The sequence below is a fragment of the Cornus florida genome, unplaced genomic scaffold, assembly GCF_030987335.1.
Source record: "Cornus florida cultivar Cherokee Brave unplaced genomic scaffold, ASM3098733v1 CherokeeBrave_3.0.0_Hap2_Chr11, whole genome shotgun sequence".
NCBI classification, from domain to species: Eukaryota; Viridiplantae; Streptophyta; class Magnoliopsida; order Cornales; family Cornaceae; genus Cornus; species Cornus florida.
This window is the reverse complement of record NW_026775581.1, coordinates 14,087,660-14,113,504: the sequence shown is the minus strand read 5'-3', so window position 1 is coordinate 14,113,504 and position 25,845 is coordinate 14,087,660. Positions and strand designations below refer to the sequence as shown.

At 35.3% G+C, this 25,845-nt stretch overlaps 1 protein-coding gene across 5 annotated transcripts; it reads left to right on the top strand.

Moving 5' to 3' along the window:
- Positions 1-787: 787 nt before the first annotated feature.
- Positions 788-25,049, top strand: LOC132285333 (uncharacterized). Of its 5 annotated transcripts, XM_059787513.1 has the most exons (12): positions 789-937; positions 1,995-2,085; positions 10,016-10,161; positions 10,294-10,368; positions 12,288-12,374; positions 18,046-18,102; positions 21,313-21,405; positions 22,820-22,892; positions 23,043-23,118; positions 23,273-23,363; positions 23,639-23,762; positions 24,496-25,049. In XM_059787513.1, exons 3-11 carry the CDS (start codon positions 10,111-10,113, stop codon positions 23,756-23,758), a joined length of 723 nt encoding a protein of 240 aa, XP_059643496.1. In that variant the 5' UTR covers positions 789-937; positions 1,995-2,085; positions 10,016-10,110; the 3' UTR covers positions 23,759-23,762; positions 24,496-25,049. The 5 variants fall into 5 exon arrangements, with proteins under 5 accessions (XP_059643499.1, XP_059643496.1, XP_059643498.1 ...); XM_059787515.1 differs by lacking the exon at positions 1,995-2,085 and having other exon boundaries at positions 10,019-10,161; XM_059787512.1 differs by lacking the exon at positions 1,995-2,085.
- Positions 25,050-25,845: the final 796 nt, after the last annotated feature.

The window sequence follows — 25,845 nt, the reverse complement described above, 5'->3', positions numbered from 1 at the left end:
TTTTTGACCTTTCTCCCCCGTCCGGTCTCCAAATTGAGTAAATTTTTTTTTGAACTTGACTAATTTGTCATTGTCTTTCCAGCGGTGTGCTTGATAGCACCTGAATCCACTTTTTGCAAAATGACCATTTTGCCCCTAGGTTCTTTTTGTCCGTTTTTGAAACGACACTTCTACATTTGTTTCCTTTGGGTTCTGTGACTTCATTGAGGGTTACATTGGTGTCTTAGAGACGCATTGTATCTTTAGAGACCGTTATTTCACCTTTTGCTTCTGCATTTCGGATCTATTATCGGGTCATCTTTTGGTCATCACTAACGCACCGGGTTTACAAAAACTTGGGCCGTCACATCAAATATATATAAATTTCCAAAAAGAAAGGAAATTTAAAAAAAAAAAAAAAAAAACTCAACTCAACCCAACCCAATCCACCCGAAAATATTCGGTCCGAGTTATGACCATACCCCATGTTGAGTACAATTTGGGCTGGCCTAACCTAACCCGATTCGGGTTGAGGTTGGATTGGGATTGGGCTGGGTTGGGCCAGCCTAACTTGCAGCCCTATATAAATATAACCCTATATCAATGTTATACACTTGTCATCGTATACATGTCTGAAGAGTGTGGGAATTATTTTTTATACGCAGGGGACAGACACCGCAGGTATATTTTTAATTTAGAAAAATTCGTACCTAATGTAATTTTAATTTAAATAAAAGTTTAAAAGTAGTAAAAGTTTAAAAGTAGTAAAAGTTTGAAAAAATTAAAAAAGCAAAATGGTACTGTAGTACTTCGTAAATTTATAAGCTACAAACAAACGCGACTTTGCCCTAGCCCCAAAATTCCCAAATCCTCCATTCCTTCGCGACTGACCACAGGCGATTCCTCTCTCCGGCCAGATTTTTTCTTTCTCCGGTATCTACTACGGCGACTCCAGCAGGTAGGCTTCTTTTCTCTCACTTCCTCTCCCCTCTTCTTCAACTATCTCTGTACATAGTTAAGTAACCCACTATTTAGAACGAAGCACTAAGTCAGGGACGGCCTTGACCCAAGGCGACCAAGGCGGTTGCCTTGGGGCCTCAGATTTTAGAGGGCCTCATAGGGAGAGGCCGGGGGGGGGGGGGGGGGGGGGGGGGGGGGTTGGTGGGGAAGGGGGAATGGGAAAAAAAAATAAAAAATAAAAAATTTAAGTTAGGGCAAGTTTTTAGACGACACAAACTGCTTCGACACTCTGCAGGACGCACAGCCTCCGCTATCGCCTCAGGCTCAGGTGACACCGTGACAATGTATGTTCATCCTCTCTCCTTTTGCATGAATCGATTTTTTTTTTTTTCCCTCTCCCTAAGTCCACTCCAGTCTCACAACAGCAGCAACCATACCCCTTTTCCTCGTAATTTTTTACATTTTCACATTCAATCCTACGAAAATTAAGGATCCCTTCTAGTGGGTTGAGGACCTGAGGTAATAATTAATTTTTTCGATCTCTGAATTATGCTCATACTTAAAAGTGCCAAATTAAGGGTTGTTTTATTTTTATTTTTATATGAAGATGCATACCACCATTATTGATGTTATTTGAAGTTGGCTTAGCTAGAATTTCAGTTAATAATACTGTCAAAGGCTCAAAGCACTTGCCATCAGAATGTACAAACACATGGAAATCAAGAGCAGGCTTTAACAAAACAAAAGTTAATGGATTTTCTATTAATTTGCACAGGTCTTCTGTAGCAATGATCAATCGATCACTGCTACTAAAGTTGATTCCTCATCCTGAAATCAAGAAAGGGGTAATTGGCTCCCAAAAAAACACACAAAAACACACACAAAGCTCCAGTGAAAACTCCAGCCAGGAGATCATTCGACCAAACTGCTTGATTTTAGATATTTTTTTTTAATATTATATTTATAGTATGAACGGCAATGGCTAGTTATTATTGTTTCCGTTTGATTCTCCCTCTGTTTTATGTTAATTGTGATCTTCTTTCACATGCTAGCAGGACACTCTTTGTAGGATCTCGTGAGGTTATTTGCTTTGAACTTGAATAAAATCATTGCATATTGAGGACACTCTTCTTAGGATCTCGTGAGGTTATTTGCCGGACATTTACTTTGATATAAAGTTGAATTATGATTTTTGTGACTAAGTTGTGTTGAATATTTCCTTTTAATTTTTTTATGTAAATTGGATCGTGCCCTTTTTAAAGCACCAAGACCGGATTTTCTTTTGTGTGTTTTCAACATTAATATATATTATGTTCTTATTATCTCATATTAATGAAAATTCTGCATTCTTATAAATTTTTTGTGCCATAGATTTATTGTTATTAGTTACTTGTCTTATGCACACTGCGCAGGCGCACAATTATTTATTGGTGGTGATAGATTTATAGTTATTAGTCAGTTATTTTATGCAAACTGGTGCACAATTATTTATCAGTAGTGATAAAAATTTATAGTTATTAGTTAGTTGTCTTAAGCACACTGCAGAGACCCACAATTATTTATTGGTGGTGATACATTTATAGTTATTAGTTAGTTGTCTTATGCATACTATTCAAGCGCACAATTATTTGTTGGTGGTGATAAATTTGTAGTTATTAGTTAGTTGTCTTATGCACAATGCACAGACATACAATTGTATTAGCTATAGAATTTGAAAACATCGTGTGAAAATTCTGCACTCGTATAATTTTTTTTGTGCGTGTGAAACTTAAGGGCCTCACATGAAAGTTCGCCTAGGGGCTTTCAAAATATTTAAAATCTTAGGGCCGACCCTGCACTGGAACAAGACTTTGTGACACCCTTAGGAATTGTATATGTTTATTCATGTACATTTTTAACCCACTATGGCTTTGTCTCTTTTGCACATCTTTGTTTGTATCAACTCTATTTTCCATTTGTTTTCTCTTTTGTTGAGAGCTTCTAAGATGAAATTAATGAAATTGATATTTTGTCTATTTGAGATTCTCAACTTCTAGGTTTTCTGAATTTTATGAGTATGTTTTGTTTATCTTTGAATTGATTCATTTATCCCAGTTAAATTAAGCAAGGACAGTATTCGGTATCATTATAACGTGCTATAATTCTCATTGACACAGTTACATTGTTTCATTGACAAAGTACTGGAATTAAATCATATTTTAGATCCTAGCAAGAAAAACAGAGACAAATCAGAACAATTGTATTTTTGGATGTGTGTAAACTGTAAAGATATGGACGCGCCCACATATGGCCCTTTTTATTGGCTCTCTCTTGTGTGTTATGTTATTGAAACATGCTATAATTTGGGTTAAAATTATAAAACCCCCACTATTTTCAAATTTTGATCATAAAACACCAACCTGTTTCACAAAAACCCGACACTTTTAAAAAGTGATCACGTTGCCTCAATATCCGTATACGACCTGTTAATTGGCTACGAAATGACAAATTTAACCTTATTACTTAATGTTAAATTAAAAATTAAAAATTATTCTTTAAAATTACAAAAATACCCTTTAAAATTACAAAAATGATGTTAGAGAGAAAGAGGGGTGAGAGTCTTAAAACATCATTTTTGTAATTTTTGTAGTAAGGTTAATTTTGTCATTTCATAGCCAATTTTTGTAGTAAGGTTAAATTTTTGTAATTTTTCTAGTAAGGTTAAATTTGTCATGTCATTTCATAGCCAATTAACCTTCGTTCAACTAAATAGTGTTTGTGAGCTTCAAATAAGCAAACCATGTCGATATACTTGAGCAAGACCTCAACTCTCAATATCCGTCATCATCAGTTTAATCATCAATTCATAATCATCATTACCAAACAAGAAAGCCTACCCACTATCAAACGAATTCAATTTAAAATCTAGATAAAGAAAGTAATATATACAAATATATAGGGTTCATACCTCTTTTTAAAGAGGGTGAAGATGAATGAAAGTGGAAAGTATAAAGCTTTCTTCTAGGGTACACAACCTCGAACAAGAGTGTTCAAAGTAGAGAGAGAGAGCTGAAGGTCCAAGGTAGCGTTTCAGATTGAAGACAAGAGAGTCATTGTCGAAGGTCTAGCGTTTCAGAGTGAAAAGAAGAGAGAGTGTGTCGTTGGTATAGGGTTTTAGAGGAGAGAAAGAGAGAGAATGGTTTCAGAGATAGGGAGGTCTTTTGGGGGAGTTGGGATACTCTGCTATAAATGAGTCGTGTTGTACCCGCGTGGTATAGACGACACCGTTTTGCAGTAGAACTATATTAAGCATCTAGTAAATCCTTTTTTTTTTTCTCTCTCCGACATGACAAATTTCAAAAAATAGGACATGAAAACGGCGGGGATACACCTATGAAATTATATATATATATTCAAAATCCACAATACCATAAATCTAACCTCTCCAAAAAAAAAATACTAGGGGTGGCCACAGATCGGATTGGATTAGGCATCAGTCCGATCCGCTCCCAACGGATTGCAAAATTTTGAATCCACCACCAATCAGTGGGATATGAGATCGGATTGGTGGAATGACAGATCGGATCAGACCAGATCCGCGGCTTGGGATTTTTCTTAAATAGTCCAATATTGTTTATTTTTTAACCATAACCCAATAGATAAAATTTTAATTTATCAACATTAATTCATATGTTTAAATGATCATTAACTAATACATTTTTAGAGTCCATTAAATGATCATTAACTAATTAAATTAATTAATACATTCTTTGAATATATATATATATGTATATATATAAATCTCACGGATCGGATCGCATTTTAATAGCCAATCCATGATCCAATCCATGAGCTACGGATTCAATTTTTTTGAATCCGCTACCGATCCACGGGTGTAGCAATCCAATCTGATCCGCACGGATCGGATAGGATTTGTGGATTGACGGATTATTTGCCCACCCCTAAAAAATACTACATCACACAAATACTTCAAGTCATCATTTAAGCAATTAAGAACCAAACAAAGTTATAAACAAAGATAGACAAATAGGTTAAAGTAAATTTCCAACATGTTCAGCATTATCCATTCATCACCTAAAAGTCATAAGTTCAATAACCAAAAATTACAAGGATTTATCGTGTGGGGATGCGGTGCTGGCTTGTAGATTTCCGTATCTTTTTAGGATGGCTGAGAATAAGAATGCAAAGGTTGCTGATTTTTTCCACTTTGTGAATGAGAGTGTGTGTTGGGACTTGAGATTTTGTAGAAGATTCAATGATTGGGAACTGGGGGAAGTTACAGAGTTATTGGGTTTAATTTATAGCCAAGAGGTGGAGAGGGTAGGAAGGGATGAGATGGTGTGGATGGGAGGTTCTCTAGGGGTGTTTGAGGTGAGTCGTTTTACCAAAGCCTTACGAATGATATAAGTGAGGGTTTCCTTGGAAGGCTGTTTGGAGGACTTCAGCACCATTGAAGGTGGCCTTTTTCACATGGACAGTGGTTCTTGGAAGCATACTAACTCTTGACAATCTTAGGAGAAGAGGGCAAATTACTGTTAACTGGTGTTGTATGTGTAAAAAGGAAGGTGAATCGGTTAATCACCTCCTCATGCACTGTCAAGTGGCAGCGGATGCTTGGAGCATGGTTATGAAGGTCATTGGGGTTCATTGGGTTGTTTCAAGGACAACAAAAGGTATACTAGAGGCCTGGCGAGGGAGACCCGTTGGTAACCGTGTTAGGAAAGCTTGGAGGGTAGCACCTCTTTGTATTTGGTGGGGGTTGTGGCTTGAGCATAATAGAAGATATTTTGAAGGCAAATAGTGGCCGACTTGGGCTGTTAAATCGTTTATCCGACATTCTCTTTATTTTTGGGTCCTTGGGATTCATTGTTCCTCGGTGGATAGTTTGTTAGACTTTGTTGGCAACTTATCGTTGTAATGGCGCCTATGGTACCTATTTTTTTTTTTCTTTTTTAAGGGTTGCTCTCCCTTAGAGCTTTTTTAATATATATGCTGTACTTATCAAAAAAAAAAAAAAAAACCCCACTACTTTTTTTTTTTATCATAAAACCCCAACCTGTTTTAGAAAACTCCTATATTTTTTAAAAGTGATCACACTGCCCCAATATCCATGTCTGACCCGTTAATCGGGCTATGAGGGTGACGAATTTTTGTAATTTTAAATAATTTTTGAATATTTATATATATATATATATATATAATTTTATAGGTGTATCCCCGCCGTTTTCGTGTCCTATTTTTTGAAATTTGCCATGTCGGAGAGAGAAAAAAAAGGATCTACTAAATGCTTGATATAGTTCTACTACAAAACGGTGTTGTCTATACCACACGTGTACAACACGACTCGTTTATGGCAGAGTATCCCAACTCCCTCAAAAGACCTCCCTATCTCTGAAACCCTTTTCTCTCCTCTAAAACCCTATACCAATGACAGTCTCTCTCTTCTTTTTACTCTGAAACGCTAGACCTTCGACAATGACTCTCTGTCTTTACTCTGAAACGCTACCTTGGACCTTCAGCTCTCTCTCTCTTTACTTTGAACAATCTTGTTCGAGGTTGTGTACCCTAGAAGAAAGCTTTAAACTTTCCACTTTCATTCATCTTCACCCTCGGTATGAACCCTATATATTTGTATATATTGCTTTCTTTATCTAGATTTTAAATTGAGTTTGTTTGATAGTGGTTAGACTTTCTTGTTTGGTAATGATGATTATGAATTGATGATTAAATTGATGATGACCGATATTGAGAGTTGAGGTATTGGAGCATGATATTATCTTGCTCAAGTATATCGACATGGTTTGCTTATTTGAAGCTCATAAATACTATTTAGTTGAACAAAGGTTGGGAGGAGTTTGACACCATAGTGAAGTTTATAGAGTGTATTTCTTTGTTATTAATTTTGATGGCAAAATATTTGATGAAACACCTACGTAGAAATAGAGTTCAAAAAAAAAAAGATACGTATGTACTCAAAAAGACCCTCCCGTCTGTGAAAGGGTGAAACCCTTCTCTTTACTTATCCAAAAAAAAAAGAAAGAAAGAAAGAAAGAAAGAAAAGAAATGTAGAAATAAATTTCAAGATACTTCAGCTAATTTCTATTTTTTCTCAAGCACTGTTTTTCCCTCTCATCATGGTAGAGCTAATATTTACACAATTTTGCTATCTATAGCCTAGTCAACGTTTTTCTGTTTATACTTATATATCAAAATTACAGATCTGACAAAACATCCCATAATGTGTGAGTATGTCATTCAATGCCCCAAGAGAATGCTTGACATTCAATATGGGGTACCTCACACTGATACATTGTTTATGTGAAAATGTTAAATTGCTTTGCACTGAGTATTGTATTGTTTTAGGAATTAGGGTTAGGGTTTCCTTGCGGATTTTGTTTTCTAGTTGCTTCTAGCATATTTGAGTGAGATTGATTCTAATTTTCAACATATCCTTTTGAGTTTCTCTTTTACAGATTTTCTCACGATTCTCCACTTTCAATTTTACATTCTTTGCGGTTTCCAGTTTTACTGTAAATTTTATATTTTTTCTATTTTTAGATCCAACAAAATACAACTCCATAGATCTGTGTAAATGTGTGTATATATTATTTGTATGTATATGTATATGCATATAAATATTAAGGGTAAAGTGCACTAAATCCCTCTAAACTATGACCTGATTGCAAGAAACCTCCCTGAAGTAAGTCAAACCTCCTAAACTATCATTTTGTTGCATATAAGAATAAAGCGTCAATGAGCCGTTAACGGAAAATGTAAATTACCTTGTAGCCCTTAAATTGAACTATGTCGTTTTAAATTCCATCCAACTTCAGCTGCTGATGTGGCAAAACAATTTCAATGTCCACTAGAAAATTGACAGCACATCAACCTTATCATCATTTATTTTCTTTTCTTTTTTTCTTTTTCGTTTTCATATATATATTTTTTATCCCCTTCTCTCGTTCCCCTATTTTTCTGGCTATTTTCTGACGGTGGACAGAACCACCATCTCCCGTGAAAGGAGGAAGAGGCAGGTCCTTTCCAGTGACCAAAATCCCAAACTGTTGCAATCTAATGGCTGCATCCATGTTCTTGAGAAACACGATAGCCCAGCGATATATGTGCTGTCGCGTCCACTGCCAGAGCAGTCATCATCGGAGATGACGACGAAGACTGAATATTCACCGCCGGCGTGATCGAACACCAATAATCCGATGGAATCAAATTTGATAAGTTACTGTGAAGAATCCTTACATGCCATCACAATTTGACCGTCTGATTTGCTGAAGTTGTTCAAATTACGATGAAATTGGATCTTTGGAGATCTGGGTTTGTGGGATTTCAGTTCATTTTTTACTATCTATGTTGCTTTTGTGGGATTTCAGTTCATTTTTTACTCTTTATGTTCCTTTACTCTTCTTCCTCAGAGTGTGGTGGTGTCCTTGAAGGAACAAGTTCCAGTAAAAAAAAAAAAAACTTAGTTTCCAAATTGAAGTACATGTTTCATTTATCACCCAATTAGCAAAGTTGGAAGTGGAAGAAAATTTTAACCCACCATGAATGTGTGCGAGCAAAACTGATTTTCATCTTTCTTATGTTTCATGAAGATGGAGGGTTGGGTTGAGGGAAAGAAGAGGAAAAATGACATATTTTGTCAATACATACATACATACATACATACATATATATATATATATATATATGCTATTATTTATTATCTATTAATTGCTATGAGGGTTAATTTTGTCTTTTTAAAATTTTTGCCCCCTCACGTGACAGGCATGCGTTAATTTCTGTTAAATTTTTAATGGTAAGTTAGCTTTTGCAACAATTGGAATACTTTAGGGGGTTAAGTGTATTTCACATAGTTCAGGGGGTTTCTTGAGAAAGAGAAGATAGTTTGGGGGGTTTAGTGCACTTTACCCAAATATTAATGAAAGCTTCTTAATCTGTTCGACGAGATTGATTTTGTTTCTGATTGAATTGTTCCCTTGAATCAAATATATATTATATAAATTTATTTATGTATATAAATATTAATGAAAGCTTCTTAATCTGGTTGGATTGATTTTGTTTCTGATCGACTCGTTCCCTTGAAACAGAAGGGATTGTGTTGCGCATTCTATTGCTCTCCACGACCCCAATTTTTTGTGTTTGGAGAACACTTGGGCAACTATATTTCTCTATCACACATATACGCACATACATATCTATATATTTTTCGTGTTGTATATTTGTTTTCTTCCTTTTTATTTTGATAATGTAACTTATCAGGAAATTTGACTTGCTTTACTGGGACAATACTGGCTGCCAATTGTGACCCACATCAAGCTTAAATCTTGATCAGGTCATGTAGGGTGCTATTATTTTATCAGTTTAAATGATTTAATCATAGGTTAACTTATAAAAAAAAAAAAAATGTAATCATAGGTTAACAAAAGAAATAAAAAAAGAGAAAAAATGTCATTACTGATCTATTAATACTACCAATGCCTTATATTAATCTTTGCGATTTAAATTAGTCCAAATTATTTTTATTTGAAAAAAGTTTAGGAATTTAAACTTGAAACATTGCAGAAACTAGGAAGTCTAGAATCATGGTATTATTTGTTACAAAACTTCTCTAAACACTAAAAAGGAAAAAGAAAAAAGAAAAAGATAATGTAATACAAATCACCAAAGGTTGTAGCTTAGATGACCTTTTAGAGTTTTTGGATTTGAGGGTTTTGTGGTCCTATTTGGTCTTGTGTTGTTTTTGAGGGATGCGTTCTGCTTTTGAACGCTTTTAATGAATTCTTACTTGACAAAAAAAAAAAAGGTTGTAGCTTAGAGTTATATCCTTAACCTCTACAAGGTAGAATGTCAAGGGTTCAAGTCCCACTAGGGACAAAATGCGGGTGTTATGAGAGTTTCTTGCCCTGGTAAAAGAAAAAAAAAATTGTAATACTACGTTATTTTTCTCCTTTGTCTTTTATATTTTCCTCACAAAAAGGAATTTGCATTGCCTTTCACTTCTTTTCCCTTATTTAAATTCTTCTCCTCCAATTTCCTTTTCTAACCATTTTTGGATTTCCAGAAGACCAATCACACTAGTGAACATTTAACTAGTCTCTCTACTTCAAACTTCAAAGAAATTGTCAATTTCATGTGTTCTCTCTTGGAGTAAAAAGGATGGAAGCTAAGCCATTGGAATCGCCCACAACTTTCGTTGATAAACTTGTTGTGAGTTCTGCGTGTTCTCTAGTCCTTTTATATATGCAGAATTTATTTATGTACACACACACACACACAAGTATATACACACATACACACACATATATATGTAACAAGAACTAATAAATTTTAGTGTTTTAGGTTCCAGGGGATGTGGTTCTTGATCTTTCAAGTATGGCCAATCAAACCATTAAGCTTGGAGGCGGTCTCCGTCAGGTTTGTTTTTGGACTTCAATTATGCTTCTTCTGTTTTTTTGGAGCGATATTTAATTTCACTTGTACTGGGGTTATACATCATTGATTTTTATTTATTTTATTTTATTTTTATTTTTTGCCTCATATGCATTATGGGTCACGGTATATTCGAAAAGGGTGGCACTAAAATATCATGTTCATCCACCCATATGTATAGTATATATGGAATAAGGTTTTTGTTAAGTGAGAGTGGGGATTTATATAGTTCTTTGGGTGACAGAGGGCCTTGAGGAGTGGCCTTCTTCCAAGCACTACCTTCCTCTCTTGGGGTAGTAACTTGTAGAGACTTAGCAGCTCATGGATTGGTGGTATCATGTGTTGGTCTTGTATGCAATCATGGCCATGGGTATGATTATGAAGGTAGGTTGTGGAAAAGCAATGGTTTGCATTGTAGGAAAGCGTTAGGGATTTCTTGAGCCAATTGTGTGAGATATTGGTGGATTTTGACTGAGTTATAGGGAAACTTTTTGCCTAAGTGAAAGGTTTTCTCATTAATTAATATCCAAGTTTGCAGTTAATCAATCTCTTGTTGGTTGCTTGATGATGTAGGCTTAATGCTGAACCACAAATTTTTATTTTTAAAATTTTTGTTACAATGAACTCTATTTGTGTGCTCTGTTCTTACATTACTATTTTGATTTCCTTTTCAAGAGGTTTATTTTGTTGTTGTTGAGTTCTTTCAATCTTCTAATCAAATAAAAGTGTAGAGGGAATTCGATTTAATTATTTGTAATACTAGTTAAAGTTGATTCTGTAAAGTGCCTTTTCACTTTTTATTCAAAGTTAAATTGGTGAGAGACTTGAATTTTTTTTTTCTATTTAATTTCTTTTATTTTCTATAGTTAATTTTATGTAATTCATTTAATCTATGTACTCTGTTGAAGAAGTCAAATTAAATGATATAAGGATGGTCAATTATTTTGTCAATTTTCTAGAATTTTTTATTTATAAGTAAAAAATTTCATAGAAAGGCGCTCAAGAGGGGAGCGCTCCCAAAGGAATACACAAAAACGCCACTAAAGCTTTAAACTATCCACAAAATCCAAAAGATCCCCCAAAGATTTACAATACCGCCCGTTAACCCAAATATAAATATCTTTGAACAAATTCTTATATATAGTTTTGTTTAATTAATTTTCTTTTTTCTAGATGTGGAAGAAAGCTTATAAAATAAAAGAAGCTGACATTAGGAGTGAGACTATGTTAACATCAAGGTCAAGTTGGTGGGAGGAGAAATCAAATAGATAAAAATGGGTTGGGGGGAAGGGTTGCAGTGCATAAGATTGGAAGGCCTGCAGTAGCTCAAAATTACATTAGCCTTGTGTTGTGCAACAAACACATGAACGCTCTTCTGTTTCCTTTCTTTGAAGCCAAATGGAGCATTAGAGCTCCAAATATCAGATATGCAAGTTTTGTTTCTGCATGTACTACATTTCTTAGAAGGCATTCTTGTTATTTATTTGGTGAATTGATATGGAACATAATGTACAAGAATTTATTTTACTGTACTATTAGATACCTAATTATTGTGTTTTCTCTTGCTTGACTCTTTTAATGGCTTCATATAATCTCTCTTACAACAGATTGGCAGCTTTGGTTTTCACAAACAGATGGTTCTTAACTTGATAATAAATTCACTTAATTTAATTTATTTTTCTTGGCAATCTAAGATGGTGGTTTTCATGGCCAGAGCAATTGTAACACGATATATATATATATATATATATTATTAGTTTATAACCGTTGTCTATCTCCACTCAGATTCATTTTTCAATCCCTTGCTTAATCTTCAAAAATATTGATAAATATCAATATTTTTCTTTTCATTTACCTCAACGAGATGACCACTAACATTCTTCTTGTGTACCCAAATCTTTCAGGACTGTGATTCGATTTCTGTCATGAAGGCTGGGAAGTTGAGGTATTCAAAGCCAAACAAATATTGGGTTGAAAGTTCCCACAAAAGGGTGAGTGCGTTGCTAACTTTTATCAGACCATGAAAAGGATGCTATGCTTTATTTATTAATTCCTGTGATGCTATTGGAATTATATACTCTGAATTTTGTCTGCCTCGTGTCAAGTACATTCTAAGGATTCTTAGTTTTACCTAAGAGTTAAGTTTTATATAGTTTTAATCTCACCTTTGGACGATGCAAGTATCTTATCTGATTGGCGGGTTGCTGTCAAGAGAGGTTTTTTTTACCCATTGTTCATGTTGCTTCCCATGGGTTGTCTACTGCAATATTTCCAAGGTCGGATTTTTGTTTCTTCATATCCTGCCAATGCTTCTTTTCGGGTTGTCTTCTTCAATTTTTTCGAAGTTGGATCTTTGTTGCTTCATAGTCTACCAAACTTGTAGTCTTTGGTCGTACTCAGTGCTTGTTTTATATGTCCTCTTCCCCCATATTTTGCATCGTATTCCTTTTCTTCCCTTTCATCAAATGTTCTATATCATGAGAAATGATTTGAAGCTTGTTAATAAATCTCCTTTTATCAATCTATCTAATGGATGGGACTGATAGGTACTTAAACTTATGGTTCTAAAAATAGTCAGTTACCCACTGTAGTCCTTGTTAACTGAGGATGCTAGAAGGGGTAGACTGGTAGAGACTTAAACTTAGGTATTATTTGTGGAAACTGGTTGTCCTTGGAGTTGAACCACTTTCTGCAGACTGTAAGCCCCTATTTCAACCACTGCACCAAGCAATGACCCCTTCTGGTTCCACAAATGTATGCCCTTTCAGAATTTGAAGTCTGAGACTCAGTTACTAAGAGGTTTGAGAGGAGGCTTGTAGGATGGAAGATACAGCATGTGTCAAAGGAGGCCTCTATCAAGACAGTGGCAGTCAACAACCAAGGCCTGCCTGTCCGTTGCAATCCTGAAAAGTCTTGGATAGGTGCAAGCTATAGGTCGGTCCCCGCATTGATGGTCCTCCCTAAAACGGATGTTCCTGCCACTCCACACCCTGAATTGAATGTGCTCTGAAAACTCATCCCAGCCCTTAGTTGTCAAAGGCGCCTGAGGCGCAAGACGCCTCCAGGCGCCATCGCATCGCCTTTAGGGACTTAAGGCGCAGGTGTTATATAAGGCGCGCGCCTTTTCTGCACAGGCGCAAGGCGAAAGGCTCTTTAAAGGCGTGCCTGATTGTTTATTAAGTCTTTCTCCACAATATTCTGGATTTTTAATTGTTTATTCTTTGTTTATTTCTTGTATTGTTATTGTTTTTATTATATTATTATTTTATTAGTTAAAATGTTACAACTTACAACATAAAAAGAAGAAAAAAAGATAACAAAAAAGTAAAGTAAAGCAAAGACACAAGCAGGCAGCGAGAGCGACGACTGACAAGGATGACTTGGTCTCGGATCTGCGTTGGATTTGCCAGATCTGCGTCGCCGGTAAGTTCTCCAACTTCTCCTCCTCCTTCTCTTCTTCTTCTCTCCTCCTCCTCCTCTTCTTCTTCTCTCTTCCAGTCTTCCTTCTCTTCTCTTCGTCGGCGACTCAGTTTTCAGTTTTTTTTTTTTTCCCTCTATTCTTCTTCTTTTCTTCTTTCTTCTTTTCTTCTTCTTTTCTTCTTTCTTCTTTTCTTCTTCTTTTCTTCTCTCGGCCCAGTCGAGTTTGGCAGAATTTTTATTATTATTTTTTTTCTTCTTCAGTTTTTTTTTTTTTTTTTTTTTCCCTCTATTCTTCTTCTTTTCTTCTTTTCTTCTTCTTCTTTTCTTCTTTCTTCTTTTCTTCTTCTTTTCTTCTCTCGGCCCAGTTGAGTTTGGCAGAATTTTTATTTATTTTATTTTTTTTCTTCTTTTATTAATCTTAAAATAACAGTTGCTATTTATTTTTTATTTTATTATGAACCAAATACATAAAGTTATCCAAATGGATGCATTTACTTTTTACTTTTATATATATATTTGATACAATACCAGACATTTGCTTAAATTGCTAGATTGATCAAGATTAGAGCTGTAAGTACTTATTTGTCCTAGTCTTTGTCCAAGAATTAATTAAACTGGTTTGTATAGTCTTTGGTTTCTACTATGGTGTAGTGTTTCAGTTTTACTACTAATATGCTTTAAATTTCAATAATTAATTTTTCCCTCAAATGTCTCATGACAACACCCATATACGATGGTGCAAATGGTGAAATTTTTTGTATTAGTCAAATTTTTTCGGATCTCATGAAATCATGCAACCAAATTGTATGCGTGTATTTGTTCCATTCTTAGAATGTTATTGGTTTGACTGTTTGAGGAAATGCATTTTTAACATCAAATTGTAACACCAAATTGAAGTCAAATTAACATCAAACTTAACACTGAATAGTCTGAATCCATGTGTTTTTTGCATGAAATAATATTCTGCTTTTTGCCTTTTTAAATTGAAATGTTAATATTGCTTTGAAGCTCTGTATTTTTTAGTTGGGTTTGACATTTTTATGTTGAATATTGAACTTAAGTAATTCATTTAGTTGACTTTTGCATCTTTAATACTTTATTAGGTGGGTTTTGTTTTTTTTTTTTTTTTTTTGCCCAACGTGCGCCTTGCTTCAGTCGGGCACGCGCCTCGCCTTGCGCCTCAGGCTCTAGGAGGCATTTGCGCTTTTGTGTGCCTTGAGCCTTTAACAACTATGTCCCAACCGGATGAATTTCCAAACTCCAATCCTTGCCGGACCCCCTCCTCTAAAGAACACCAACCACCCATATCCTATCCAAACTTCATGCAAATAACCCTCCTCCAAAACATGCTCCTCTCCACCCCAAACCATAGCCACTTATCCAACAGGGCTTTATTGAAAGGAGTCTGCCCAAACTCCCGTCGGAATCGGCAAACACACCTGATCCCAATTCACAAGATGGTACTTGAACTCCTCCCCCATCCCTCCCTAAAGGAAATTCTGTTTAAGCTTCTCAATCCTCTACCTCACCGAAGATGGAATCTGGAACGACGACAGATAATAAGTAGGCATATGAACTCCTGTAGGGAGGGATGGGGGAGGAGTTCAAGTACCATCTCGTGAGTTGGGATCAGGTGTGTTGGCCGATTCAGATGGGAGTTTGGGGGTTCATAGGCCGACTTCTTTCAATAAAGCCCTGTTGGATAAGTGGCTATGGTTTGGAGCTTCTCAACCCTCTACCTCACCGAAGATGGAATCTGGAACAAGGACAGATAATAAGTAGGCATACTCGATAACGTACACTTCATTGAAGTAAGCGGCCTCCTTTTGACACATATTGCGTCTTCCATCTTGCAAGCCTCCTCTCAAACCTCATAGTAATTGGGTCCTAGACTATCATACATTTTTTAGAGCATATATATATATATACTCCCTCCGTCCCATATTTGATGTCACACTTGGGGAGTATAACTTTTAAGGGGACATGTAATTATTGCATCGTCCCCTTTAAGAATTACTAAGTTACCCTTTCTAGTTTGAATATTTATATAATATTTTTTTTAAAGTTTAAGGGCATTTTATGGAAAGATGTGAAAAGCGATGTTTGAATTTAGAAAGTTGACAACTAATTTGGGACAACCAAAATAGAAAGATTGACAACTAAATTGGGACGGAGGGAGTATATATTTTCCCAATTGTCTTTTCATTAGGTTATTCTATTTTTTGAGTTTAGATTTAGGTCTTTTGTACTTTTGAAAGTCTTTATATGGATTTACCTGTCTAAAAAAAATCTTTCTACTGGATTTACTTACTGGCCCCTATGGTAAAGCTTCAATGATAACATTTCCTTCTCTTTGTTCTGCATGAAGACACCAAACTCTAATGTAATAAATTAATATATATATTGCTAAGGTTTTTTTTTTGGAAGGTTAAGCAAACACACACTCCCATGCCTCCAGCGAGGCTTGAATACCCGACCTCCTCTCTGGGGAGAAGGGATTGTACCAAGTTCACAATTATGTTGTTCTACTAAATTTAATTTGTTTTGCTTGGCATAATATATATATATATATATATATATATTTGTAGTTTACATTTTATCGTTTTAGTTGTTTTAAGCTTTGTTGTTGTCACTGGGTACTTTAGCTGTTTATTGTTACTTGAGTAATTTTTTTCTTGATTTTCTAGGTCTGCATGCAAAATTGAGTGCATTTTGGGCTTTGTTATATATCGCATTAGGGATTTACAGTACTTTTGTTTTCATTTATTTTAGGGTAAAATGCAAAAAAAAACCCTGAACTACAAAAATTGCCAAAAAAAAAAACCCCTGAACTATACAATTTTATTGCAGATAGCCCCATCCGGCGATTGGCCGGTAAGATCTCACCGGTAAATTGATCATGCACAGTCACGTGACATACAAAATATAACTTAATGACTATAATACCCATAAGACCATAAAAAAAGACTTTATTGCCATTTATTATAACCATAACACCAAACACCTCTTTAAATGACTTGCACCCAAACACACCCTTAATACTCTTTTGTCTATACACACACACATATATATACACACACACTGTTCATCTTCTTCACAAGGTCTGCTTTTCTGAATTTAAAAAGAAAATAAATGCCAACCCCTCTCTATTTGGGTATGTTGTGCTTTGTGTTGACATATATATATATATATATATATATATACATTATACACATATATGTACTCGCTTTCTGATAAATTTTAAAAAAAAAAACGTGCCAAAATGATCCCCTCTCAATTTGGGTCTGTCTGTGCTATGGGTTGGTCTATGCTTTGTATTGACACACACACACACACACACACACACACATGTTGTGCTTCTGATAAATGAAAAAAAAAAATTCCCTTCTCTCTATTTGATTTTGTTACTCTGTTGTGCTTTATGAGTTTGCATTGATATATATATATACACACACACACACATATATATCATCAAATTTGTAAGCTACAAGAACCCAATTCTTTAGAACCCTAATTTCTCAAATCCCAAAATTGAATCCCCAAATCAAACTCACTCCTCTCAATATCGGTTTGTGCTGGAATTATTTGCCATCAGTTTCTTCGCTTCCACCGCCAGAGCCCTCCTTGGCTTCCCACATAAAGTCAGCAGCACCATGATCCACATCACCAGGTTGGCTGGAACCACCACGGTCGAGGCGGCATGAATCGAGAGGCGCCCAAAAACTGCCCCCGCAGCACGGAGGTGTAGAACATCTTTGATTTTCTCTATCTGGTCTGCCGTGGATGCTTTCTTTGATTTTTTTTTTTGTCTCTGGTCTCTTCTTTCTCTCTCTCTCTACAATTTCCTTTTCCAGATTTGGTTTATGTATGGTGACCAACATATGTACAGTAGATGCTAAGAGTTGAATTCAGTATATTAGTTTAAAACGGTGTAGAATTGTTTAAGGGTAAATTGGTCTTTTACTTTTTCCAATACCGGAAGATGACACCATGGGGTTATATGCAACAAAAACATAGTCCAGGGGGGTTTCTTGCAATACTCCAATAGTTTAGGGTTTTTTTTTTGCATTTTATCCTTTATTTTATTCAGTAAAAATAATGAATAAGGCTGTTATCTATTCTCTCTCATTTGTGGCATTAATTAATTCTAACTATATGCTTTCTTTTTTATGGATTAACATTGTAATTTTTGTTTTTCATATGGGATTAACATTGTAATTTTGTTTGATTGTTCTTTTACAGTACTCGCCTTATGTTGGGGATACTGTTCTTGGAATCGTGGTAGACACTAAAGCAGATGTAAGCACTTCCGTGTACTGCAATACTGTCATATAGTTTGTTTAATGCTATTACTTCTTCAGTATCAGTTTTTGGTAAAACCGTATTATGTTTTTAGCTTAGTTCCACATTGAAATAATAACTATTTGTTTAGGTTATCTATTATTATAAATTTGTGATATGAGTCTGGCTAGTGCATTTCTGTAATGCACAATTTGATAGTGCTGTTTCAGATAATATAATTAAGTAGCATATATTACATGGATGTGCTGTTTCCTTCTGTATTGCAATTACGCGGGTGTGTTTTTTGACATTACTCAACAAGCAAAAAGCTCAACATCTCATTTCTGATCTTTTTCCTTGCAAACTTAATCTCAACCTCCAAATTACATTTGAGTTATCAGCTTACAAAAATACCCAAAGCATCCTTTCCTTTTATTGAGGGAAGAGTCTCAGAGAAGGTGACAATTTTAAGAGGTTAAATTAATCATTGAACCTTTGATAGAAAATAGAAATTACATGAATGTCCCCATGAAGCAAGACTTGGAATACCATTGTAATTAGGTTTACCTAATCTTATTCAGTATTCTATTTGATTGATAGGATTCTTTGCCATGATGGTAAACTAGGAAGCACGGACACTCCAAAATGGGAGAAAAATCCGTGTCCGACACGTCCTGACACGTGTCGGACACGCCAAAAAACGTGTCTGGAATTTTTTATTTTTTTTTTAATTTTCGGACACGGCACGGACACTCCGCGGACACGGTATGGACACTCCGCGGACACGGGCACGGACACTTGAATTTTTTTTTTTGAATGCTGATATGTTCTTTCTTTTTTTTTTTTTTTTTTTTTTTTTTTTGTTTTGTACTACCCTTTTGGTATTGTAAATGGTAAAAGTCCTAGGTCAAATGATGGATGGGAATAGATGATAGTACACTGACTTGTTTTTTTATCTTTTTTGGGGACTAGCCCTTAGGTTTTTGTGAATGTTAAGTGCTAATAGTAAAGTCATGAATGTTAATAGTCCTTTCTGTCTATGCTTTTGTATTTGGAGTAAAGTTGCAATGATGATTAAATGATACTAGTTATTATTCTAATGTCTTATTTTTTATTTGGTTTTATAATTCTGCAACATTGTTCTTTTATAGTTTATTAGTTATGAGTTATGATTTGTGTTGTTTTTTTCATTGTGAGGTTGATGAAAAATAGTAACACAGTAATTTTTAAAGTACTACATCATATATATATATACTATTCGCCGTGTCCGTGTCCTAATTTTTTTGGATTTGCCGTGTTGCGGTGTCGGTGTTGTGTTGTATCCGTGTCCGTGCTTCTTAGATGGTAAAAAAAGTCGTATTAATGCTACAGCAAAGTGTTAATTTGCAAAATGAAAACACCAAAACTAAAGTAAAGGGGCAGGTCTCTTATTTAAAAAATTTGTTAAGGTGAAAATGCAGATATAAGTCTCACCATAACCACTTTGTGCAAAATCAGGGGATGGATCTATATCTAACCTACCCCTCCTAGCATCCCTAGTTGATGGATGGGGCAACAACCTTTTAAAGTTGCATACTGCTTTCAACTATGTTTTCTTCTTCAAAATACCCTACAAAAGTGCAGCATCCTCCAAAGTTTCGGATACAACATGTGGTCAGGGCTTCGAAGCTGAGTAATGAAGAATGTTTCAAAATGAATTTGGATTTTGTGCTTGAAACAAGTCTAGTAATTAGAAGGAGAAGCAGCTATAGTATTAAGAGAAAGTGTGTTTTTTTTATTATTTTTTTTTGCATGCTTGTTGGATGTTTCACTTTCGGAATAAGCACTAAGTTGTTGTGGCTAAGGCTTCAAAGAATAACAGTGGAGAAACCATCACAACAGTACTGAACAGATGATGTAATAGTCTTCTTCAACCATGAACTGAGTATTCCCCTCATCGTTGACTCAACATCACTTTACAAAATACCTAATTCCTCTGCCTTCTCACTTTTAACTCTCCCTCAGGGCACGAACGGCACTTTTGTGGCCTTAGTTCCAAAGAAGGATCATGGACTCACTCCCCCATCTTAGGGACAGTCAGACGGAATAGGATACTCTTAAGTAATGTACCAAAACAAGCACAAATTCATATCCTCCCCACCATTCGTAGTACACTTCTCACTAACCAAATCTCAATGAAAGGAAAGTCACTAGAGCTTCATGCCTACAAACAAAGTTTACCTAAACATGCCCTTGTAAGCTGAGTTTTGCACCAACCAAGCTTAAGGAAGATTCTGGCAGAGGTCTTCATTTCTATTTAGGTGACCTAGTTCTCTTGAGGGTCCTACCCTTCCCCTATTTTTTTGAGTGTCGCCTTGCTGCTGACAACCTTTTAAGGTTGCATACTGCTTTCAACTATGTTTTCTCCTTCCAAATACCCTACAAAAGGGCAGCATCCTCCAAATTTTCTGATTCAACTTGTGGTCAGCACTTCGTAGCTGAGTAAAGAAGAATGTTTCAAAATGAATTTGGATTTAGTGCTTGAAACAAATCTAGTAATTAGAAAGATAACACTGAGCAGCTCAATACTTGTGAATGCATTTGAGGACCACAACCCCACCCACCCACCCCCTCCTCATGTTACCGAATACAATATCTGTTTTAACCTTACGTTTGGGAGAGTGGACGCGTTCCTACATGTACATTTGTGAACGTGTGATCTGTAACGTACGGATGTGTTTTCTCTGAAGAAAAAAAAAAATGCAGGAGGAGGAGGTGTCATGTGAGAGATAATAAGAATAATATGACCACATGCTTCAATTCTCAAGTCTGCAAAGAATATTTTAGACCGCCTACATTACATCTTCATCCTGCATGCCTAGCCAAAATTATATATACCCACATCCAATGCACCTTGAGTGTTGTGCAAAGTAAAAATCCCAAGCCATGCTCTAAGGAACAGCCAATAATGGCCTTCTCTTATATCTGTTTGTCTGCATTTGGTAGTTAATTGTGTTTTTGAAGAGAAATTGTGTAATGATGGGACTTTTATCCCCCCAACCCAAAACTCAAACTCCTTTTTCTTCTTCTACATCTTGGGTGTGGGGTGGTTGCCATGATCTCTTCCCAGCTTCTACTTTATAGTATGTCAATTTACGTTACTGTTAGATGTGAATTTTATATTTTACTACCTAAAAACTAGACATGGTCATGTGAACTTCAAAAAATTTCTTGTTTCTTTCATTGCAGAACTTCCTTGTGGATATAAAAGGACCTTCATTGGCATTTCTTCCTGTACTTGCATTTGAAGGAGGAACTAGGAGAAACATTCCTAAGTTTGAGGTTCAATCACTACAATTTTAATAAATGATATGTCTATTATCGATTAAATTATGCCATTATGCTACTTTAAGTTTTGTTGACTGCGACTCCAGAGAAGCTGAGTACTTCACTATATGAACTTGTGTCATAGTACCTGAAGATGCTTTCTTAATGATCATCCCATCCCAATATTGTATTGGTTGTATGATTTTTGTAAATCCTTTGACATGATATGTCTGTTATAGTTGGAACTAAGTCTTTATGTTATTTTAAACTTTGTTGACTGCTACTCCAGATATGCCAAGTAATTTGCAATTTTAACTTGTGTCATAGTACCTAAGATGCTATTTTAATGATAGTCTCGTCCCAAATTTGTGTTTGTTGTTTTCCATGATTGGATTGTAAAACCTTCTTCATTTAAAATGATGAATAGCAGAATGATTGTTTAATGCTAAAGCCTAAAGCAAACATCTAGAAACAAATTGCTTGAAGGGGAAAATCTACTGAAAACACGGATTCTTCTTGGCCATGGTCTGGAAACAGTACATTCATGCTCCCTTTGTTCAGCAAAAAATGTCCTTCAAATTGAAAACATTGGATTGTATAATAGTAGAATATCACAATTATGTAGAGATTATATTATTATCTACTATCATTTTTTTTTTTTTGATAAGTATATTATTATCTACTATCATATCCAAACAAACGGTACCCTTGTATCATAAGCGGGTGTAAATAATGCATTTGTTTCACATCCTTCCTTATTCACAGAAGTTCGTAGGACTTTGATATTTTTTATTAAGTTGAGTGTAAAATTTGATTTTGCTTGTTTGGTGTATCCTATCTTGTTATTACACATCTGTGCTTGCCACTTGCTTGTTGACAAGCAATGTATTTTACATTCCTGTGTTGGAGTTAGAAAAGACCTAGCTTAATGCAAGAGGCTCCCTTCATTGCGGGTCTTAGGAGGGTCGGATGTACAAAAGCTGACCTCCGTATGTGGAGAGTCTGTCTCCCTTTTTGAACCCGTAACCTCTAGGTCACAATGGACGATTGAGCAATCTTACTGTTCCGCCAAGGCCTGCCCTCATTTCTGTGTTGAAGGTGGATAGCTTAAATTTTTATGGGCCACTTTTGCTGTATTGAGGTGACTATGCTCCCCTATGAGTTCAATGAAAAGACATTTGAACCAATATGACTAGACTACATCTTCTCTTCGAACTCTTCCTTAACATTTCTTTTCTTTTTTGGTATATGCAGAGCACTTATTATGGGTAATAGTTTAGTCTGTATGTGCGACGTATTATTTTGAATTCTAATTTATTGTGTTGATTTAGTACATATGTTGTTACTTCTATTGTTAATAATTTCATAGTTCATTAATTTATTCTTTTGAATTTCAAAGCTTCTGTTGGCTTAAGCTTCAATCTTGCAGGTAGGTACTTTGCTTTATCTTCGGGTTGTCAAGGCAAATACTGGCATGAATCCGGAGCTGTCATGCACTGATGGTTAGTTTATTTAGACTTGTAGTTCCACTGCATCTACCTTGCATACGTTACCACTTGCCTGTTACATCGTTTGTAAATTTTTTGGTGTATCTGAAGGTATACTTCCACTTGACCTGTAATTTATAAATAAACTGTCTTATTGTTTCACAGCCAATGGGAAAGCAGCGGAGTTTGGCCCCCTTAAAGATGGATATATGTTTGAATCATCAACTGGCCTTTCACGAATGTCTCATTCTTTTCCCCTCTTTTTTAATTTATAGAAGTTTCAGAAATTCTACAGTACATCTGTTCATTTGTCCGATAGCAAATATACTGTATAGAGTGAGTTAAAGTTTGAAAATTCCTTTCAGTTTTAACGATCTCTTATTTTCAATTTCTAGGCTGTTGAGCTCCCCAACATGTCCAGTTCTTGAGGCTCTAGGCAAAAAGCTCTCCTTTGAGATTGCAGTTGGTTTAAATGGCCGTGTTTGGGTATGCATTTTTGGGTGCTTATTTGTGGGGTAAAGCGGTTCTTCATTTTAAATGTTTCAATGGAATCACCATGTCTTCTCATCTACTTGTCTTAATTACCATCATTACTTCTTTAAGGCTTGAAAATCCCCTACTGGGGCTGAGCCAAAAGCAAATGATTACTCTTGCTAACTTGCTTTTTGTAATGTAGTTCTACTTCCCTTAATTCTAAATAGAATTCTTACTGATTCTACTGCTTTCTTAATATATATATATTTTTACTTTTGGCTTTGTAGGTAAATGCTGCATCTCCATCTACAGTTATCCTTGTATCAAACGCGATCATGAATTCCGAATCCTTGAGTGGGGTGCAGCAAAAAATTATGGTGGATAAACTGCTCCAAAGAGTCCAGTGATCAAGTTAGTCAAAAATATTTCTGATTTAATCCACATCCTTGGTCATAGATACAATTTCTTATGACTTTATCCTGCTGAATCTTAGACTAGTCCCCCCATTCCCCAAACACACAGACAAAACAACTGCTGATGTAAGCATTTTCTTGATATTGCCAACATCCTCTTAGTGTTCTTAGTTTATATCAAACTTAAATTTATCCTCCCGATTCATAATTACAGAAAGCATTATTGTTCTCTTCTAATTAATATTCAAAATAAGTCCATCTTCGGTAGATATGTTTCTGAAAGCTGCAGTCTTTTCCATGGCTTTAGTGTATTCATCTGTCCAAGGCAGACAAATCCTATCAACTGTTCTGTATTTTTTGATGGTGACCTAGCGTATGGCATTGTGCCACGTCATCAATAAAAATTGAATCACCAGCGTATGGCATTGTGCCAGTGGCAAACATCGGACAATGAAGAGATCCATGTTTGAGTGCAAGAGCTCACAACCAAAATTCTTTACAAAGGATATTTATGGTGGTTTTATTTATTTAATTTTTATTTATCATTGGATATCTATGGTAGTTTGGGCTATAATCTTTGATCCCACCTCTTTTAAGTTTTGATGTGTCATATTGTTACTATCTATTACATAATAGATGCAGTATATTTAGATTGTACTCAGTTTTTAATGTTCTCCCCCTAGTTTACTCGGCTTCTAATTGTATGTGCGGATCTTTGTTTTTTCTTTTAGTTTGGACTATGTAATTACTCTTGAACTCTGCCTTGTCGGGAATGGCGGTTCGGGAGGTTTACATGGTTGATCAAGAAAGATAGTGACTCGGCAAGCCTAGAACTTCATGTGAGGGGATTCTGAGTCCTCATGACCAGCTTCGGCAATCAGGCACGATCAAGTACATGGTGTCTACAGTTTCTGAAGCTTTCGGGGACAAGTTGAGACAATGTACAATGTTGGGAATTTTGCTAATATTTTCCAAAACTTTCTTCGTATCCAATTGGTTCTAGTCTTTTAGTTGTTTTATATGGGTTTTAGGGGGTGGCAAATGGACCGGACGGGGCTGGTCGGGTTTGGGTAATTCATATTTGACCCGCTTGTAACGGGTTAAATATGAGTTGGGTCAAAATAGACCATGTTAATACGTTTTAAGAAAAAAAAATTGGTATTATTTTGGATAATTTTATTATTATAGTTGTTTTTTTTTTTTTCTTCAGATGGATAAAAACTTGTAAAAATAAGTATAGATAATTGTAAATCCTTCCATTTATTTTGAAAATTTTTTAAATTTATATTATTTTATTTTATAACTAGACATGCATGAAGATAAGATATATATTATATTATATGAAATCATCTGTTAAGCTTAATTAAATGAATAAATCATGTAAACATAGGTTTGTTTCGACCAGTAGTATACACGAGGAGTACACGAGTAGATTAACAGTATCCTCTATTAGAATTCGGGTTAAACAATCCACTGGTTAAAGTTGCATAATTGACTTGCAATTTCTTGCAATGTCAACCTCTTTGTAAACCCATTGGGATGAGAGAGAAAATGATTCCCTCAAGACAAATGCATCGGCTATATTTTTAGTAGGTAAACCAAAGACAGAAGATTGATGCAACTCGAATTCTTTAGGATCATTACGCCCCCCCCTCTCTCTAGACCATATAATAGATATTTAATTTCAACATCCTATATATATGTTTGTATATATGTGTACTCGTGTAGAGAGAGAGAAGGGAATGGACCATTAGATATTGTTGCAAGAATTACCGAAAGAAGTAAAAGATATTGTTGGTAGAAAAGTAGAGCTGTATATGTGATGTGGATGTAGTAGATAGCAAAACCATAGTAGTACAAAGAATTTTAGAGAGAAATAGGATGATGTAGAGAATCTTAGAGAGAATTTAGGATCGTGTTTAGAGAGGAAGATGAAGTGAATTTGAGTCAAATAGAGAATGTGAAATTAGGTCTCTTATATAATGAGTGACTCGTATTTGACCCATTTAACTGTCTATAAAAATAGGTTGAATATAGTCATCTATTTTGATCCATATTTAAAATAATTTATCCATATATGA

What these genes read in the sequence shown, in the direction of transcription:
- LOC132285333 (XM_059787515.1), top strand. Translation starts at nt 10,111, where the DNA reads ATGGAAGCTAAGCCATTGGAATCGCCCACAACTTTCGTTGATAAACTT. An exon ending in CTTTCGTTGATAAACTTGTT is followed by an intron (nt 10,162 to 10,293) that starts GTGAGTTCTGCG and finishes TTAGTGTTTTAG; the next exon opens with GTTCCAGGGGATGTGGTTCT. An exon ending in TTGGAGGCGGTCTCCGTCAG is followed by an intron (nt 10,369 to 12,287) that starts GTTTGTTTTTGG and finishes CAAATCTTTCAG; the next exon opens with GACTGTGATTCGATTTCTGT.